The sequence below is a fragment of the Diceros bicornis genome, chromosome 37, assembly GCF_020826845.1.
Source record: "Diceros bicornis minor isolate mBicDic1 chromosome 37, mDicBic1.mat.cur, whole genome shotgun sequence".
Lineage (NCBI taxonomy): Eukaryota > Metazoa > Chordata > Mammalia > Perissodactyla > Rhinocerotidae > Diceros > Diceros bicornis.
The window spans coordinates 28,170,974-28,190,953 of record NC_080776.1 but is presented as its reverse complement, the minus strand read 5'-3'; the positions used below and the strand labels follow the sequence as shown (position 1 = coordinate 28,190,953).

At 40.8% G+C, this 19,980-nt stretch overlaps 1 protein-coding gene across 2 annotated transcripts in view; it reads right to left on the bottom strand.

Annotated features, from left to right (window-relative positions):
• The window catches only part of SEPTIN2 (septin 2), a 34,814-nt gene that overhangs the window by 3,644 nt on the left and 11,190 nt on the right, over positions 1-19,980 (bottom strand). For both annotated transcript variants that reach the window (XM_058533370.1, XM_058533369.1), the window contains exons 4-12: positions 12,484-12,570; positions 11,572-11,695; positions 10,161-10,295; positions 9,857-9,974; positions 6,480-6,581; positions 5,535-5,680; positions 3,936-4,019; positions 2,456-2,513; positions 885-987 (exon numbers count right to left, since the gene is read on the bottom strand). In XM_058533370.1, the coding sequence (XP_058389353.1) occupies positions 886-987; positions 2,456-2,513; positions 3,936-4,019; positions 5,535-5,680; positions 6,480-6,581; positions 9,857-9,974; positions 10,161-10,295; positions 11,572-11,695; positions 12,484-12,570 (956 nt within the window). In that variant the 3' untranslated portion in view covers position 885. The remainder of the gene's footprint in view (positions 1-884; positions 988-2,455; positions 2,514-3,935; positions 4,020-5,534; positions 5,681-6,479; positions 6,582-9,856; positions 9,975-10,160; positions 10,296-11,571; positions 11,696-12,483; positions 12,571-19,980) is intronic.

Genomic DNA, 19,980 nt, shown 5'->3' with positions numbered 1-19,980 from the left:
AGCTAAGCCTCGCGTCACTCATGTCATCACATCACCTCCCTATTTTCATCAACACTCTCTGCCTCTATGATCAGGTCCCCAACTTGCAATGGAGACTCTCCTACACCCCCAGCTTCTCCTCCCCAGATCTGTGCCAGTTCAAACTCTCTCTTTCCAGCCCCAAACATCTCTCTTCCACGGAGCAGGTGTGCCTCCACCTCAACCCCATGCAACTGGTCTTTATCGACTTTACCTCTCCCTCCATCTCTGGGAGGTGGTAACAGCAGCCACCTGGACAGCTCTGAATGCCCCACCTATCCACAGGATACTGGGAAGGGGACATTTGCCTTTTCCTAGTCCTGGGTTCCTGGTGTCTGCAGATTCCCTTTAAGCAGGGAGGCCAGTGTACGTCAGGCCAGACATCTTTGTGATTCACTGATTACCACTGGTGGGAGCAGGGCTGTGGCGAGGAGCGGGAGGTCAGCAGTCTCCATCAAGGTAACCCTGACCTACCTGACATAATTCGCCCCTTCACATCATCTTGACCTTGGGTCTGTATAAGCCATTTTAGTAATGCTTTAACAATTCTCTTTGAAGAGATGTTTTCAGTTCTATTAAATTTCTAATTGTATGACTAATAAAAGTTATTTTAATATATAATGTTTCTTCTATTGTTAATGGTATTTATAAGTTTAGAAAATATTCAAAATCTTTACTAGACAGGAGGGGTGGAGGAAAAGATTCTGTGTTTTAGGAGCCACCCTTTCTCCTTTCAGGCTGGCGACATAGTTAAAAACAGAGCTTCAAAATGCAAAACATGAATCAGACTTGAGGAGGAGGCGCCTGCCATTATATTCAAGTTGAGATGTAGTAACAATTGCCTGTTTTCTAGGCTTTATTATTACCTTACACGTGGTGCCCGTGAACCCCACTGTCGCCGTCCCCACCCTGCATCTGCATCTGCATCTGCGCCTGCATCCTTGCAATCATCTCCTGCATGCGGCGAAGCTGTGGAAAAAAGAAGTGTGGACTTGTTACTGGTTCTCAGAGTCTGTTGTCCCTGAACATCCTTTATGGATGTTCTGTGATCCCTAAAATTTCAACTTCTATGCTTTCCCAAAACATGACAGAGTTAATATTCAAAGAACTCGCATAATCAGTGAAAGGACCAACAACTCAATAGAAAACCAAGCAAATGACAAGAATGTGCAATTCAAGTAAGAAACAGAAATTATCCATAAATAGAAGAAATAAGTAAAGAAAGACAAAACAACATGAAATATTTTTTAACTTAAAAGGTGGGGAAGCGACTTCAGCTACCCATTGGGGCACGTGTAATAAGGGGGAGTGGGACCGGTCCAGTTTTTCTGGAGGGCAATGAGGGCCTAGCTTTCAAATTGTTAATGCTCATCCTCCCTTATTCTTATCATTTTATCATTACGGTATCTATGTGTTCAGAAAGGCCTCCAAGCAAGTGTTATAAAACATTTACCTAAATTTTCTCCAGGTAACTTTGTAGCTATGTTTTTAACATTTAAATATTTGATCCATATTGAATTAATTTGGCTAAAGACGAGAGTTTTATTTTTGTTTCCAAAAGGCTGGCCTGTTATGCTATTATTTACGGAATGTTTGGATTCCACAGCTCTAACAGATCTCAGCGACACCTTTACCACAGAGCACACGTCCATACTTGTGACCTATTTCCAGACGTGTATTTAATCAGCCTGTCATACCTGTACTCAACACTCTGGATGACCACTGTCCCCTGACGTTTTCATAACCAGTAAAGCAAGCCTCTTTTCAACAGTCCTATTTTTACAGAGCTTCCTGTGTTTCCTATGCTTAGTCTTTAAAATAAACCTTAGAATTACTTTATCAAGCTCTATTCTAAAAGAAAGAACTTAGCAAACACAACTCTGCTGGAATTGCATTAAATTTAGAGATTAATTTAGAGAGAACTGTGATCTTCGCATTGAGCATCCTACCTAAAAAGTTATGTGTCTATTAAAATTTTGAAAATTGTTTTCAGTAGTTTTCTAGTTTCTTCCCCCAAATGAGTCCTACCTATTTTTGCTTAAATTTTTGTTAATGGTTGTGAATGGCAGTTTCTTTCATTATATCTTCCAATTGGTTACTGTCTATGTACAGGAAAACTACTGATTTTTGAACATTTTACAAAAATAAGTTATGCTACTAAATTCTCAGTATTGTCAAGTTTTTTGACTAAATTGCTATTGGAGATTAAATGAGATAATATATGTAAAGCAATATGCATATTATGTATATAAATATGTATATTATTATGTATAGATGTATATATAATAAAATAGATTAGTTACATGTAACATATTCCTTCTCAAAAAAATAAGGAAAGAAAATTATAATTAAATAAATATATTATTAAATATAACAAATAACATTTTTGGATGTAAACTAAACAGCTTTAGACTTAAAATAGTACTTTTTTACTTACCTCAGCTTCCTTTTCCAGCAAGATCTGGTCTTTATTCACGTCCTCATTTTCCACTTTTCTAAGAGTTAAAAGAAGTTACAATTATAATATTGTGGCAAATATAGTTGGTTATTTCTGATGACAGATACCCAGTATAATTTTACTTTACATTTGTGAGAAATATATCTGTTTAAAATTACATACATTTGTAATTTTCTGATTAACGACATAAATTAAGAAAAGAACGATGAAAAAGGAACAACATGAGATGGAAAATTCAAGAGATTTTTCTCACTGTAAACTGGGGGGATGACACTTCCATCTTTACCTACTGAAAAAATAGTAGATATTATCTACTAAGAGAAGAATACTCTTTTCTAAGTTATTCTTTATGAACACAGACTATAACCATCACACTTCAAAAAGGAACAGGGTCTGAGGATCCAGGCAGAGGAGGCTGGAGGGGAACGCACTCTGAGCACACAAGGACACGGCTCTTCTCATGCTGACGATGTCTCGGGGCCACAGCCTGGCTGGCTTCCTCAGAATAGGATTTTCGGGGCTGGCCTCGTCGCGTAGCGGGTAAGTGCATGCGCTCCGCTGCTGGCGGCCCGGGTTTGGATCCCGGGCGCACACCGATGCACTGCTTGTCAGGCCACGCTGTGGCAGCGTCCCATATAAAGTGGAGGAAGATGGGCACAGATGTTAGCCCAGGGCCAGTATTTCTCAGCAAAAAAAAAAAAAAAGAAAAAGAGGAGGACTGCCATAGATGTTAGCTCAAGGCTGATCTTCCTCACAAAAACAAAACAAAACAAACAAAAAAAGAATGGGATTTTCCTGCTGCCTCTAAAACCTTTCTTAATGTCTGGTCCCCAAATTAATAACACAATAAAGTAGACTTTATTTGTGCACCTGTTATGTATGCACAGATCTATCACATTAAAAAAAAAGTGAATATTTTAATGAACTACAACACAGAAAATTCTTTTTATAAATGATGTATATAACTTATTTGTTAATTAAACTCTAAGTAGAGATGGGGTTTTATCAGACACAAATCAGGTCACAAAATACAGATCTCAAATAAAAACCTATTAGGATGGTAAAAGAAAAAAAAAAAAAGGGTACGGGTGGCTGCATGCATGGCTGAGTGGAGGTGCTTCTCAACCCTAACTGGAGTGCTGCGGTTTCTTATGGCAGATAAGTCTGGCCTCATTTACAGACAGTGATGCTTTTGAGAAAGTTACCAACACAAGTCTCAGCCTCTCCATCTAATATTGTTCTTTATGTGTAGATGATGAAAGCCACCTTTAACAGGCTAAAAAAAGCATGGTTTGATTAAATTAGCAACAAGTATCTGGTAGTAGCTTCTGAGTAGGAAACTACATCATGTTGCTTAGAGGTCAAGAAGGCTGAGCTAGACACACAGAGGAGGGGGGACAGCGTGACTCGGGGTGACACAGTATGGACAGAAGGGGACAGTGTGACTTGGGGCAATGACCTGCCGCCTCTTTTGAGCCTCTCGGAGCGGAAGTTTTCATAGTGAAGGTCCTGGGTCACCTCCTGGAGATCCTGCATATGAGTGCTGAAAGAGAAAAGAACGCACCAAAGCTGGGCTACATGCATGTGCTATCTGCATGGGAAAAACCAACCAATCAAGGACGTGGAAGGAACACCAGTAACTAAAACCCCTCTTATTACTTGGTAAATTATACACAAAGCTGCTGGAATTTCAGGATAAGGGACTGAGGCCGTGGAACCGTCTACAGAGGTATATCTCTCCTTGCTGCCACAATACACGATGCACAAATGCACTCAAAAGGGCCAGGTTAAGAGTCTCTTCCACCGGGCCTCTGCCATAGGCTCTGCACGAGACCATCACCATTGGAGAGAGGTAGATGAAAAAAGAGATTTTAGGAGATATTTTTGGTAAACAATGTCTGAAACAGAATACACTTTTCCAAAAGATATGGAAAACAGGCAATTCAAATATCCATGATTTCTTAAGCTGATTAGCTTGAACTATGGAGAAGACCATAAAATAAAATATTTAATATTCTAGATAAAACAGAAACAGCACTTTGAATTTTCTAATCATCTTATAACACATTCATGTTTCTTTTGGCCCAGCTTTTTCAAATCCTTAAGCACTCAAGAATGAGTTTACTCAGGATCAGGGAAACGGACTGAGTGATGGCAAAGGGATGGCTTGTTCTCCTTCATGCTGAGAAACACACCTTGACACCAATGCTCCCCGTCTTCAGCCTCCACACCCCTCACCTCTGCAACAGGACCATGACAGCCAAAGACCCATCCCTGGATGGCTGGGGTGCACTTTAATATCTTACAAGGTGACTGAATTATATCTGATATAGCTTGAATGGTCATTTTAATGGTATTTTTATTGATTTTAATTCACTAAAAATTGCTAAACCAAGTGAGACATGAGGCATATAGAGCAATTTTCAGTTATTCAAAACTTATTTAGATCAGCCATTCTTTGAACTCTTCTGATTAAAGAGTTACTAGATTTTAGCAATACTCTTTCTGTTAGCCTCTTTATTCAAGAGCAACAGCAATGCATGCGTGTTACTAAACGTGAAATTTATTTTTAGAGGAAAAGTGTCTGTTTTTGTAGTCAGGCCTGTTCTAGTTGCTCAGAATCAACTGAAGAATCTCAGGGCTAACAGGGGCCATCTCGTGTGAGAGCCTGAGGCTGACGAGCAGTGGTAACGCATTTCAGCTGGGACTGGAGAAGCTGCTCACTGCCCCTGCAGCGAACCTGACTATCTGCTCTTCAGAGCAGGAGGTGTCCCATGCTTGGTGAGGCCACACTACAGTGTGGTCCAGTCTCCTTTTAGCATCAGCAGAGCTCTTAAGCAGGAGCGCGCATTAAGCTCTGGGCCATAGGTGGAAGAGCGAGTCCAGTGCAGTCACAGAGGGCTCCCAAGTGAGGGCCTGCTGCACCAAGCTGTGGCGGCCCCAGTGCAGAAGCACAACAGAGCCAGCAGCTGTCTCTGGGGCCACATGTACAAGCCCACATTCGGAAGCGCTGCTTTCCATGTTAGGTACTGCCAATGGGAATGCACGAGCGTCTTACATGAGCATCGTCCTCAGCTTCAGAAAGTCATTGTGCTCTGGGTTCTCCACCTCCACGACACCCCACGGATAGAGGCGGCCTCTGACCTTCTTGCCCTTGGCTTCAATCAACTGATTGGATCCAACCACAGAGAATGGGATACTGGCCTAGAAAGAGATAACAGGGTACACAGGCTGCATAGCGGGAACCCCAACTTTAACTTGGAACGTAGGAACATCAGCATGGATTGAGCACGTGACTGCTTACTACAAGGTCTACTTGGAAAGCTAATGGTATACAACATTTTACTTGTGTTGACCTAAACAAACAAAACAGCCAGTTATTTCACCAGCAAAATGGGTTTATTCAGGAACAGCAATTTGGGAGACGCAAGCTATAGCCAAAGCCATAGGTAAGCCCAGCAAGCAAAGATGAATGTTACTTTACAGGTAAAAGGAGGAAGTTGGAAGGGGTTGTTTTGAACAAAAATCCATTGGTGGAAAGTGCGAATTCAGGGTGGTGATGGTTTCTCATTGGGTGAGTCACTGGGCAAGGAGGAAATCTTTCTTCCTTCTGCTGGGGTGGTGACTGAGGATCCTTCCTGTTGGGGTCTGTAATGAGGCAGAGTGGTACTGCGTGAGGGCTCTGCCTGCTGGCCTCCTGACCGCATTTTAAATGAGGTTTCCTTTACCGTGTTTCACACTTGGAAGTGGCAGATACTTTCCACATGGGACAAACTGGACGAAAATATATTAAACCCACAATAAGATTTCTAAGCCTCAAGTAACAGCTACGTCAAAATATATTTAAAGCAAAAATACTACTGTAACTGAGTCTACTGACAATCTCTCAGAGGTCAAGCCTTCCAAGATTGGGCTCTTTGCCAACTCTTTCCATTTTAAATGCACTGACAACAGGAAACAGGAGTTACTTACACTTACATTGTGCACTTGAAGAAAGACTTACCTTGAGAAGTCTAGTCTGCTCTTTAAAATCTTCATCTTCATCTGATTCTGCATCAGGTAAGTGATAGATTTTGATGTTATGTTCTTCGATTTCATCCAGAATCTGGAAGAATGACAAAACCAGGAGTAATTTTAGCAAACTGCATATTTTAGTCAAGTCTAACTCATATTAGAAATATACCAGAATTACTCAAATGTCAATAAAGAATGAAATTGATTGCTACAATTATTTCAAATGATTCGTAAACTGCTAAAAAGGTATTTATGCTTGCATTTTGAGGGATCCTCTGTCTGGAGTAATAACAATAATGCATCACTACCTTCAATGTACAAAGCAGCAGACTAACGATAACCCCAGCACAGGAGCTAAAAGGAAATCACCCACAACCAGCTTCAAGAAGGACAAGTGCCACAAGAGGAACAGCCAGATGCTGCAGGCACAAGAAAAGCCATGACTGTTGCCCGAGGAGTCCCTAGAGAACAGGCAGGAGTCTTACAAGTAGAAAAGAGGCACCTGGGGCAGGGAAAATCTTGTTAAAGGCGTGGAGGGGAGGACAGAGAGGGTGTGTTTTGGGGATAACAAGAAATCCAGGATGGCTGGAATAGGACATCTAGAGGATAAGACAAAACAACAACAGAGGTTACCAAGTGGAGAGCTCCCTGAATGCCAAGCTGGGGATCTGGATTTTATTCAACAGGCATTAAGTGGCCAGCAGTGTGCTGACCCCATCTCTTTTCCTATGCTGGCCTCATAATGACAGGGCTTACACTGGAGACAAGAAGAGATTTGAGAAATATTTAATAAGTAGGTTATTTAGAATTGGAAGAGAGAGTAAGAAAATGACAGATTAAAAATAATTACACATTTTTCAATGTGAGTGACTACAACAACTGTGGGACCATTTACAGAGACAGGGAAGTTGGGAGAAGAGCTCATTAGTAGGGTAAAGAGGACTCCTGTTTATATATGTAGTTCACAGGAAAAAGACATAAGATTCTTAGAAGAGAAAAGCAGAAGCCACGGGAAACAATATGATCAAAATAATACTAAGCAATGCTGACTCAGGGATCAAAAAGACAAGAAGGTGGTAAAACAGGCAGAAAGACACGTGTTAGGAGAGCAGAGCAAACCCTGCTGGGGAGGCCCACGACTGATGACTGAACCGCTGGCCAAGCCCAAGCTGCAGCTGGACACTGTGAAGAGTGAGACAGATGGGGGAGAGGGCAGATCACACCACCAGGAAGTGTGAGACTAACCACGGAGAGGATTCAAAAGGTCTGCAAGAGGTTCTTTTAGATGAGGGAGGAGGAGGGCACTGGTAGGCAGAGGGAAGAAACCAGATAAAGAGAAGAGATTAACAAGGCCCAGGATTTGGGCCGGCCCCGTGGCTTAGCGGTTGGGTGCGTGCGCTCCGCTGCTGGCGGCCCAGGTTCGGATCCCGGGCGCGCACCGACGCACCGCTTCTCTGGCCATGCTGAGGCCACGTCCCACATACAGCAACTAGAAGGATGTGCATCTATGACATACAACTATCTATCGGGGCTTTGGGGGGAAATAAATAAATAAATAAAGACTTTAAAAAGGCCCAGGATAAAAGAGATGAGTATAAAAGTATTTCAATTCATTTCAGACTTTGAAAACAAGCCCTAAGAGTTTTGGATTCAGGATTAGAGACAGGTATAAAGCATTCTAACCCTGACCCGCCCCCCCACCTCTCTGAAATTTAATGTAACATCTTATAAAAAGGTCAAGTTCCCTTACGCAGGAATTGCTAAAATATTTATTGTCAAGCATAAAAACGCCTAAGCTTTCAGGGGTTCTTCCAAGGGCCTGAGCATGTCCCCAAAACTGGCAGGCACTTGAGACAATAAATTACAAGGCTGACAAATATGAGTGCATACAATTTTAAATCTCCACTATGACAGAAGACATCAAGAAAAAAGTGAAAACATGAGAGTCAAACTAGGTGAAATCATCTGCAACATGGCAGTCAATGTCTAAAAATATAAAGAGTATCTATAAGTCAATAAAAAAGCAATGAAAGGAGAGGCGAGGCTCTAAAACCTCAAACACGCCAAGGGGCATCAAATACCAGGACAGATACGCGCACCAGCAACCGGGAAACGCAACTTGAAGAGAGACACCCTTTCCCAATTCTCAGATGGGAACACTTTACCAAAACTGGTAATACACCCAGGACTGCTCCAGGGGGTGGAGAGAAGAGCATGCTCACATGCTGCTTTAGGAACGTAAATTGTTACAAATTTGTTTTCAGGGAAATTTAGTCATCTTTCAAAAGTTTAAGTGAGCATTAATTTCTTTTCTAAGAATTTGTCTGACATGCAACTGAAGAAGACAGGTGTGTACCATGCCCATTACACAAACATTACTGAGTGCCCACTATGTGCCAGCTACTATTCTAAACTCTTGGAAATACAAGTGAGCAAAGCAAAGGTCCCTGACGTCAGGGACCTAGGGGCAGGGGTGGGAAGACCAAGAAACACACTGAAGAAATACTTTGTGCGCGCTGGGCGTGCTCTGACTGGGGGGGAGGGTGCTCTGACTGAGGAAGGGCCTGGGGGAGTGCTTTCTTTGTGCACTGGCAAGTCTCAGAAAGTCAAATGGCAAAATAATCTGTACACATGATCCCACTTTGTAAAAACAAAAACATAAATAGACTATGTTCTGAAAGAATAGATACCTAACTATTAACAGTGGTTGTTTTTGTGGATAATTAAAGGAATTCTTATTTGTAGAATTTAACGTATGAGTTTGGACTTTTTTAATGAGCATACAAATAGAAATAGGTAAATAATTAAAAAATATATATAGCAGAGAGTCAACAAAGAAGCTTCATAGGATAACAGAGAAGAGGACACCAGCGTAGGAGCTACTGGGAGGTGAGAGGCACACCAGCAGTCTGAGGGACAACCGCAATGCAACCTCTTAATGGTCAGAACGTAGGCCCTTAAAACAGTTACGATACCAGACTGCTGTAATTAGAGTACATTCCTAAATGGATTGTTTGAAGTAAAATGTTTAAAGAAAATAACAGAACTGAAGTTCCAGAGATGATCACACTTCCATATTCACATCATTTACCTAACACACCATGGAGTCTCTTTGCATTTAGCCACCTTCTACTCATTGAGGGTATTTCCATCTAAGGTGAATTATAAAGAAAAGTAATAATTTGATATCTTCGTGAAGGCAAAATACTAAAAAAAATTACAAGTATTAGGTGTTCCTTAAAAACTATCACCAATCTCCTCGCACTGCCCCTCCACATCTTAGACTCCCTTCCTTCTGTTCCCTTCCCCAGGTACCTGGCTCTCAGCCACCCTGAGCAAAAAACACCCAGCGAACCCCACACTCACTCTTTTCTTCAAGCGCTCCCGTTCCTTCAGAGTGAGGGTGTCGGCTTTTGCGATGACAGGCACAATATTCACCTTATTGTGTATCGCCTTCATAAATGCCACATCTAAGGGCTTAAGTCTAAAAATAATTTGAGAAGTGTCACATATTTAGGGACAGAATAGGGAAATCACATGAAATTTTTTTCTCTCAACATTATCTCAATTCTTATACGAAAATACGCAGTTTGGAGGTAAGCTGTAAAGCCATACAGTAAAGACGAAATTCTGATCAATGCATCAGATGTCCTCGTGAGTCAGTCCTTACCCATGTCCAAAGGGTGAAATGAAGTAGAAGCAACAGTGCACCCTGTTGTCAATGATGTGTCGTCGGTTCAAACCACTCTCGTCATGTAGGTACCGTTCAAATTGTTCATCAATGTAGGAGATGATTGTCTTAAAACTGAGAGAAAATCAAATATTAACTAATAATTATGGGACACAAAAGGCTGGCAGTCCCTAACTTCAAAGACAAAACAAGTTTTTCTGCCCCTTCCCCCGCACCAAATATAATCTGATAATTCACGTGGAAGATGGGACCGGAAAACTGACTCCTAGACTTGGCAAGATGGAGGTGTCTGCCAACTGTGCCAAGCTTAATTCCCCCTAAGCACTGAGGTCAAAAGCCTGAATGGAATAGGATACAAACAGCTTGAGATGACTGAGTGAAGACAGAGGGCTGCCAATTTTTTCCAGGAGTGTGGTTGTGAAGAGGGGCAGAGGAGCAGAGGGCTGGCAGAAGAACAGGTATATTAAGATGTGAAATAATACAGCACATATGTATGATGCAAGAATGACTTGCAGAAGGAAGACATTCCTGAGAGAGGACAAAGACGAAGGAAAAACCTTTCTCCCTCCCTTCCCCTTTCTCATCTCGTCCTGGAAAGTTGATGCTTTACGCTTACAGGGATTAGCACCAGGAGAGCTGGCACAGTGAAAGCGGTACTCTCTGCACAGTACAGGGGACAGACTGCTCTTATCTTCTACTTCTTGATTTCCTTACCAGTGCAAACGAGGCCAATGAGCAGTCATTTACAGGCACTAAGTCTTGAGCGACTCTCTAAGAGACTGCATTTCCACGCATGTGGAAAGGAGGAAGACTATGCTACAAGATCTTGTCCACTGGCCACGGCTCAAAATCAAGATCCTTCATTTTGGGGGGGGGGGGGGGGGGGGGGCGAGGAAGATCAGCCCTGAGCTAACATCCATGCCAATCCTCCTCTTTTTGCTGAGGAAGACTGGCCCTGGGCTAACATCTGTGCCTCTCTTCCTCCACTGTATATGGGACGATGCCACAGCATGGCCCGACAAGCAGTGCATCGGCGCGTGCCCAGGATCCGAACCCGGGCTGCCAGCAGCGGAGCGTGCGCACTTAACCACTATGCCATGGGGATGGCCCCTCAAGATGCTTCATTTATACCAGCATTTGATGGATGGTTGGCTTTGCAATCTTGGATCTCACTAGAATGCTCTTAGAGAAAAAATACTCATTCTCTGTGAAATTCCTCCTTTAAAATGTAATTATTGTGCTTCAAATGGTCTCATTGTTTTCTTATATACAACTACCCCAAACTCAATAATCATCAACACTACAAATTTAAATGCATTAGAACAAACATAACCAAGCGCACAGCTCTCAGCACTTTGGGGCTCTGTGTCCCTCCCTCTGGGGTGCATACCAATCCCTGCAGTTAATGGCGTCACCGTAGCCGGGCGTGTCCACCACTGTCAGGCGCAGCTTGACCCCTCGCTCTTCAATCTCAACAGTTGAAGCCTCAATTTGGACAGTTCTTTCAATTTTCTCTAGAAAAGAATCACACTTAATAACAGAATGTACCTTAAAATTGAGCCAGTTTGCAAAGAGGAGAAATCACCTGTTAGTCACTTTCCTATTATTAAACAAATGAATTGGAAGTTCACTACCTCTCTTTGAGGAAGATTCTCAGAAGGTAACATGAGGATTGTGTAAAAACGATCCCCGAGTAAGGAAAACATCAAAGCTAAGATTAAAGGGCTCCTTAGTAAAGTTAAAAATGCCAGTATTGAAAATTACAATTTTTGTTCCTGGGACAAAGAAAACAATTCATGAATTCACTTAAAAATTGAATTAAAGGTATTTGTGAAAGGTATTTGTGGTGGCCCAAGCCCTAGGCTCTGACTTTGTATGCTTAATCCATTCATTTAACAAGCACTCTTGAATGCTGGTGTCCTACACTAGACTGCTCAGACAGCAGTGAAGCCAGACAACGTGTAGTCTCACAGTCATCTACTTTCATAGCTTTTTCCATAAGAGACAGCATTTTCACTTGATCCTCCCATTAAACATACAATACAGGCAAAAACTATTTATTACACTTTACAAAGAAAAACTCGCAGAGGATGGATCCATGGATATGTGGTCAATGAGAGTTTACAACCAAAATCTAAGGACTTCAGGTGCAGCACACCTTTCCCTACCTAAATGTTTTCCTTGTGTGTAAAGCTGAACAAAAAGCAAGCAAGCACAGGGCTAAAGCACAAAATACTGATTATGCACTCTTTAGCACCTTTCATGTAGAACTACACTTATAACAGCATAGGAACTTTTCTACCTGCAGCTCCAGGGATGATCCTTTCTGGGTAGAGATCAGTCAGGAATAGGCTGTTTATGAGAGTCGATTTTCCTAGACCCGATTCACCTTTAAACGAAAATGAAAACGTTGTGATGTTATCTGAATGACATGGTTAGTCTAGTCTATTAGTGTTTATGTGAGGCCTGGCACTGGGCTAAGTACCTCGCAAACATCATTGTCTGTCCTCCACAAGAGTAGGAAGTTGGTAGAACTCCCCATTTCACTGATGGGGAAATGGGTGCTCCAAGGTCAGTATCTTGTCCCTGGTCAGAGAGCTATCCAGAGCAGGGCTTCCATCTGAATCCAGGTCTGTGGGACTCCAGAACTCGTATGTTGTAAGATCAGAACCACGATATTACCCCTTCACAAATGTGTGGAATGGACTTTACAGGTGGGTCTTTACTTTTTGATAAATAGAATGCAAAGTAGGTTTTCAGTTTTGAGTTTTGCTAATTGTTAAACACCACATTTTCAGAAAACTGAATACATCTATCCAACAATGTCAGCAGCACTCTGGCTTTCCAAGCTGTGGGAACGGAAAACCGGGCAGACACCCAAGACTCCCTCGTACATAACCACTCTGCAATCTCTCCCTTCCGTCAACAAGGCAGGAGCGGGCCACCCCTTCCCTTCTCCTATTTTATAAACACCCTTATGTCCCAATATTGGCAACTGCCTTACATCAGGGAACTTCTCTACTTATTTTGTTGAGTGTGACGTGACCAATTCGGGCAACACGTATTCATTCAAGCATTTAATGAGTTGACAATCTTTCTTCAACTACTATAATGATGTGTTCTGAATATCTAAAACTTAATTTCAAAGAAGATGCAAAATACCAAAAATTAAATTGTATATTCGAAGGAAGTATGAACAGATTCCATTACTTCTTCATTGTAGGTTATCATCTAAGGCTTGATTATGCATGGAAAAGTGCCTCTGAACTTTGGCGCCCAATTGTCCCCTGGACATTTCGGTTTGAACTTCCCTCTGCTAAGTCCTGCATAGCACGTGGAAGGAGTACACATCTGTTTTAAAATCATTATTTCTGGAAAAATCAAGAATGAAAGAGTGATTGTGAAATGTGTATTCATAGAAAATCAGGACTGCACTTTAGATTGCAATTTTCATAGATAAAAAAGGAACACTGAAAGGACAAAACTAGAATTATGTGTTGAATATGTCCAAATATGAGCATAAAAATGTGACTAAACACATACTATCTCATCAAGTTATCCTGTTAATAAACTGTCTGGCAATGCCCCTTTACACATTTTTATACACTTGAAGGGGATCTTACTAATATGTGCTAAGTCTGCTCCGTGTGCCTGGCAGAGGCCCAGGTGCTGGGACATGATGGATAACAGGACGGACAAGTCCCTGCTCCTCTGGAGCTTTGCAGTCCAGTGGGGGAGATGACAAACAAACAAAGTCACTCTTATCACTGACTGAGTGGTGACAGCTGTGGATGATAACGCTGAATGAAAAGGGACTGGGGTGCAGAAGACATCTGAGCAAAGCTGTCTGAGTAGAGACCACTTCTTTTAAAAAAGTAGTTAACATTCCGGTGGCTGATTCTAAATTATAAATCTTAATTTTAAGGGTGTAAGTGATTATTTCACTTGGAATAGCTTTCGGGTAACATCTACAAATAATACGCTCATTAAGTCAGAACGTGATGCTACTCTTGGGCTGAATCTTGGAGAGCACCTAGCTTTGCTGTGTTCCACTCTCACTAATCTCCCTATCCTGGCGAGGAGTTTCTCAAATAGGTGCCTTCAAATGGGGGAAACAAGATAAGCAAGAAGAGATTTGGACCAGTGTAAATCCATCACCATCGAAAAAATTCAACACAAAAGATACCGGGGTCAGCAATCTTAATTAATTTAGTTATCCTTTAAATGTAGTAATAGCAAAGACTGACTCAGATGAGAGGTGTGCTCAGAGTCTACAAAATGGCTCATGTTTTCACCAATCACAAAGAAATACACACTATCAGACACAAGGTGGCGCCATGATATGAAAAATACAGGTAAGGTAAGAAAAAGTGGAGCTTCGTTTTACAATACCATTCTGAAATCCCATCAGGCAAACTGTCACAGAGCTTTAGATTTTAATCTAACTGAAGTTTTATTTTTTAAAACCTAGGCTAAAAAAATTAAACAACACAACTTACGCCAAGCCAGGAATGCTAGGAAATAAAGCACTTTCCCACCTTGGGGAGCTTCTCTTCTCATTTACTTTTCAATTTTAACCAACATTTAAGACAGTTTGAAACTGCTTTCTCAAACAATGTGAAACGAAGGCCCTCGTGGAATGCCCTAAAGAGCAATATTCTAAGTTGTCAGCTTTTTTGTCCATTCAAACTCCCGTCCTGTGCGATGGCAGGATAGAGCAGAGCACCACGTGAGGAGGTGTGATTTCACAGGAGGATGCTCATGCAGGCTGCATGTAGTTCAGAGCTGCCACCATCCCAGGCTCACATGCTCTTGGGAAGGAATACCCATTAACATGCGTGTGCATTCTCACAACTCATTAACTTACAACTACACTGGCATATTTTTGCTTTAAGGCCAGGTTTCATTTTCTTAGCTTAGTTCTGAAGTTCTCAGAGCATTCACTCTGTAACCTTCTTGTGAATTTGGTCACGCTAACCACCCTACTTTCTACCAGGTAATATATTTGGCAATAAGCTTTATATTTTTTATCTTGCTTTTCTTATGACTTGATCCACCATCCCACATAATTGTGGGAGGCTACTAACTTGACAGAAGCTATCATCAACTATCACCATAAATTAGGTTCTTCAGCAGCATGGTCATCAGGCTCTCTCACTGATGACGTGCCACCTGGCTTCCTTTCTTGATGTCTTTAAACAACTCACCTGTGATTTTAAAATTCCTTGCAGACTGCTACCCAAATATTTGTAGTCTTTCATTTGCATATGATGTATCACTTTGTGAAATTTCTTGTTTCTTCAGAAGTCTGCCACAGCTTAAAAAACTACACCTTTCCTCTTTACTTACAAGTTAATGTGTTGGGGTTTTCCTAATACACCATTTTTCCTGAGCTGCTAATACTTAATTTAAAAGTTGAGGGTTCTTGTGGTTAACTTTCTCCCTCTGCTTTTCACTACCCGTCTCACCCTTAATCCCCTAACTACTTTTCTTTTGAATCAACTTAATTTACATATACCCCAGTTAAAAATACAGTTAAGTGCACTCATTTAAACTGTACAGTCACTTTAGTTTTGACAAAAGCATATGCTCAGATAAAACTCCATTCAAGAACAAGAGTACCTCCCTACCACCACAGATGTCATCTACATACCTTACAGTCACCTCTACCCTCTCCAGCCCCCAGTGCATGAACACATCAATTTGCTGTCACTGGATTGGTTTGGATTATTCTAGAAATTCACATGCATGGGCTCATACAGCATGCCCTTTTGTGTCTGGCTACTTTTGCTCAGCATATAGATCTTCCTCGACTTATGATGGGGTTATATCCCGATAAACACATCGTAAAATGAAAACAGTGTAAGTTGAAAATGCACTTAATACACCTAACCTACCAAACATCCTAGCTTAGCCCAGCCTACTTTACACTTGCTCAGAACACTTACATTAGCCTACACTTGGGCAAAATCATCTAACATAAAGCCTGTTTTATCATAACGTGTTGAATATCTCATGTAATTTATTGAATACTGTACTGAAAGTAAGAAACAGAATGGTTGTATGGGGGGGTCTTTTGTGTTTCCATACAAATTTTAGGATTATTTGTTCTAGTTATGCGAAAAATGTCATTGGTATTTTCATAGGGATTGCACTGAATCTGTAGATTGCTTTGGGTGGTAAGGATATTTTAACAATATTAATTCTTCCAATCCATGAGCAGGGTATATCTTCCCATTTATTTGTGTTGCCTTCAATTTCTTTTATCAATGTCATGGGTTTCAGATTACATGTCTTTCACCTACTTGGTTAAATATATTCCTAGGTATTTTATTCTTTTTGACACAGTTGTAAATGGGATTGTTTTCTTAATTTCTCTTTCTTGCCCATTTTCTTCTAGACTTTTTATAGGTTTACAGTTAGGTCAACAATCTTAATCTTTAATGGGTTTAATGGGTTTTGAAATTTTACAAATGCATTTTTTAGATGACAGCATGAATTTCCCCTTTAAAACCACACTGATTGATTTTCTAACGTTCAACCATGCATTTTTGCGATAAACTCCATTCATTTAGGATGTGTAGTCAGTTCTGCTGTTAACACCTGCTTTGAAAGTGAGAATATGTTCCAACACAACTGATATATTAGGGAATAATTTCAGCATAACACACATTTCGAATTTGCTTACACATGATTTCACTGGTGAGAAACTATCTAAACACAGAAAACTACCCAGCAGAATCCAGCTACAAAAGAATATTCCCAATGCACACACCTCAGCTACCAGCTATCTCAGCTCAATGGGTATAAGCCACAACCACTCACTTCTAGTATCAAACTTTCCATCCATCTTCAGACAACCCTTCTTCCACAACTTCACGATAATGCACAAGCTGCAACCGTCCTGAAGCCCACTTTCACAAACTTCAGAGATTGTTCAAGGTATAGTGACTTATTTGGTGTAGTAATTATGATTTCTTAACCTTTTAACATGTCTAAAACCGAGACCATTTTTATCATGTTCCTCACTTTCTTCCTAATGTGTCACTGAAGAAGGCTGAGTGTTGTGCCCCTACTCTCCACAAGCCGGTGATTTTTTTTTTTTATGAGGAAGATCTGCCCTGAGCTAACATCCGTGCCCATCTTCCTCTACCTTATATGGGATGCCGCGACAGCATGGCTCGACAAGCAGTGCATCAGTGCATGCCCGGGATGCGAACCAGTGAATCCGGGCCGCCGCAGTGGAGCGCGCGCACCTAACGGCTTGCGCCACTGGGTCGGCCCCAGGCCTGTGATTTTAACTTCATGATTTTGCATAGCACGGTGATTTTTTAGGAACACACATATATTGCATTATAACAGAACAAACTGTATTAAACATTTTTATACATTGTTGGACTTGCTAAAATTTTATTAAGTTGTCTGTGTCTATGCTCATGAGGAATTAGTCTGTACTTTTGTTATATGTAATAGGGTAATGCTGACCTAATAAAACACTTTCATTATGCAGAGTATCTTGGGTGAATGTTCCACGTGCACTTGAAAAGAACGTAGATTCTGCAGTTGTTCAGCATAGTGCTCTGAATGTCAACTGGGTCGCCTTGTTGGACAGCATTACTTAAATATTCTATAAATTACGGATTCTCTATTTGTTTCATAAATTACAGTGAGGAGTGTTTAAAAACTCCTGTCCTTACAGACTTATCTTTCTCCTATTAGATTCTGCCTCGTGTATCATGGAGCTCTGTTATTAGGTGTGTACATTTGAGATGATGATGTTTTGAACAGATCCCTTTATCTCCACGATATATACTTCCTTATCTCTGGAATGTGTGGGTAGTAGACCTCAAGTCTACTTTGTCTGATTTAATACAGCCACTTCAGCTTTCTTATGACTGAGGTTTGCATGATAATTTTCCCTTCTTTTATTTTTAACCTATATGTGTGTCTACACTGTTAGTGTTTTTCTTGTACACAACAGGAGGTCATTCAGTCTGATCATCTCTGCCTTTTGCTTTTACCAAGTTGTCTTGTACATGTACATGCAATATAATTACTGAGATGGCTGAGGTCAAGTCTGCCATTCTGCTACACTTTTTCTATTTGTCTCATCTATTCTTTTTCCTTTTCCTGCTTTCCTTTGGATTGAATACTTTTTATATTCTAATTTATTGAAGCTATTGGCTTTTAACCAAATCTGTTTTATTTTCCTAGTGAGTGGAGTTTACCACATACAGTGTTAACTGCACAGTCTTTCTTTCAATAACATTCTACCACTTCACACAGAACACCAGAAGTCTCAAAAGCATGCTTTTAGTTACCTCCTGTGCTTTGTGCTATTCTTGTGTGTTCATTTTATTCCTACATGTTATACGCTGTTAGTTTTGTTTTAAAGTCAATTATCTTTGAAAAAACTTAAACGGCAAGAAAAGTCTCTTATATTTACCAACACACTTGCTCTTTTCAGCGCTCTCCCTTCTGTCAACCTGGCAAACTTCATTTAATCTTTCTTATGGTGCAGGGATAGTGATAAATTATTTCAGCTTATTTACCTGAAAATGTCTTTATTTCAACTTTTTTTAAATTTTCATTTTTAAAGGTTATTTTTGACCAACACAGAATTCTAGGCTGATGGTTTTATTCTTTCAGTACTGTCATTCCACATGGCTTACACTATTCTCGATGAGAAGTCAGTGGCTTTCTCATCTTTGATCCTCTGTATTGTATTTTTCTTATTTTTTTTTCTGACTACTTTAAAGATATTCCTGCTTATCAATGCTTTCCCCATATCTGCTTATTATGTACGCTGGTGTGCTTTTCTGTTTTTATTCTGCTTGGTGTTTTAGTTTGGAAGCTTTCTATTGCCCTTCTTCTGCAGTGTGTGATTTGCTGTTAGGCCCATCAGAAAAATTTTCATCTCAGTGTATTTTTTTTAATCTCTAGAAGTTCCATTTGGTTCTTTTTTGTTATCTTCTACTTACCTCATTATATTCATATCTTCCTCTAAGTACAGGAGCATATTTGAAATAGTTAAAAGTGCTTGTTTGCCAATTCTATAATCTCCGTAACTTCTGAATCTGTTTCTATTGCCTGATTTCTCTACTGGTTATGTGCCATTTTTTTTTTTTTTTTTTTTTTTGCTTCTTTGCCTATCCAATAACTTTTTATTGGATGCTAGATATTGTGAATGTTACACTGTAAAAGCGTGGATTTTGATGTTTTTCTTTAATGAGTGATGGGTTTTGTCCTGGCAAGTAGTTCCTTTATTTGTAAATCAGCTTGATCCTTTCAAGGCTTGTCTACAAGCTTTGTTAGGGAGGGTTTAGAACAGCCATTATGTCTAGTTTAGCCCTACTCCTAAGCAAGGACTTTCTGGAGTTTGAAGTGAATGAATGTCTTGGGTGTTCAACAAGACCTCTTCTCTGAGGGCTGGATTCTAACATCTCCAACCCCATTCTGGCTGTCCAACTCTGTGCAGGCTCCAGTCCCGCTCAATCTCCTGGTGGTCACATGTGGAAATCACACCCTGCCCATATGCAGTTCAGTGTTCAGCCTCAGTGTCAAACTGAACCCTAATGCAGATTTTTGAAGGCCTTTCTCTTTTTTGGAACTCTGCCTTACCACCTGAGGTTCCAGCTGCCTCAGCTTCCCTGAACTGTGATCTCCTCCTTCAGATCTGAGACTGCTGTGCTCTGACTGATTCACCGCCCCCCGGGGCACGGGCAGGTAAATGGCAGAAAGCTGGAACGTCTTTACAGTTCATATAAGTTGTTTTCCTTCTCTCAGGGATCAAAGTCCT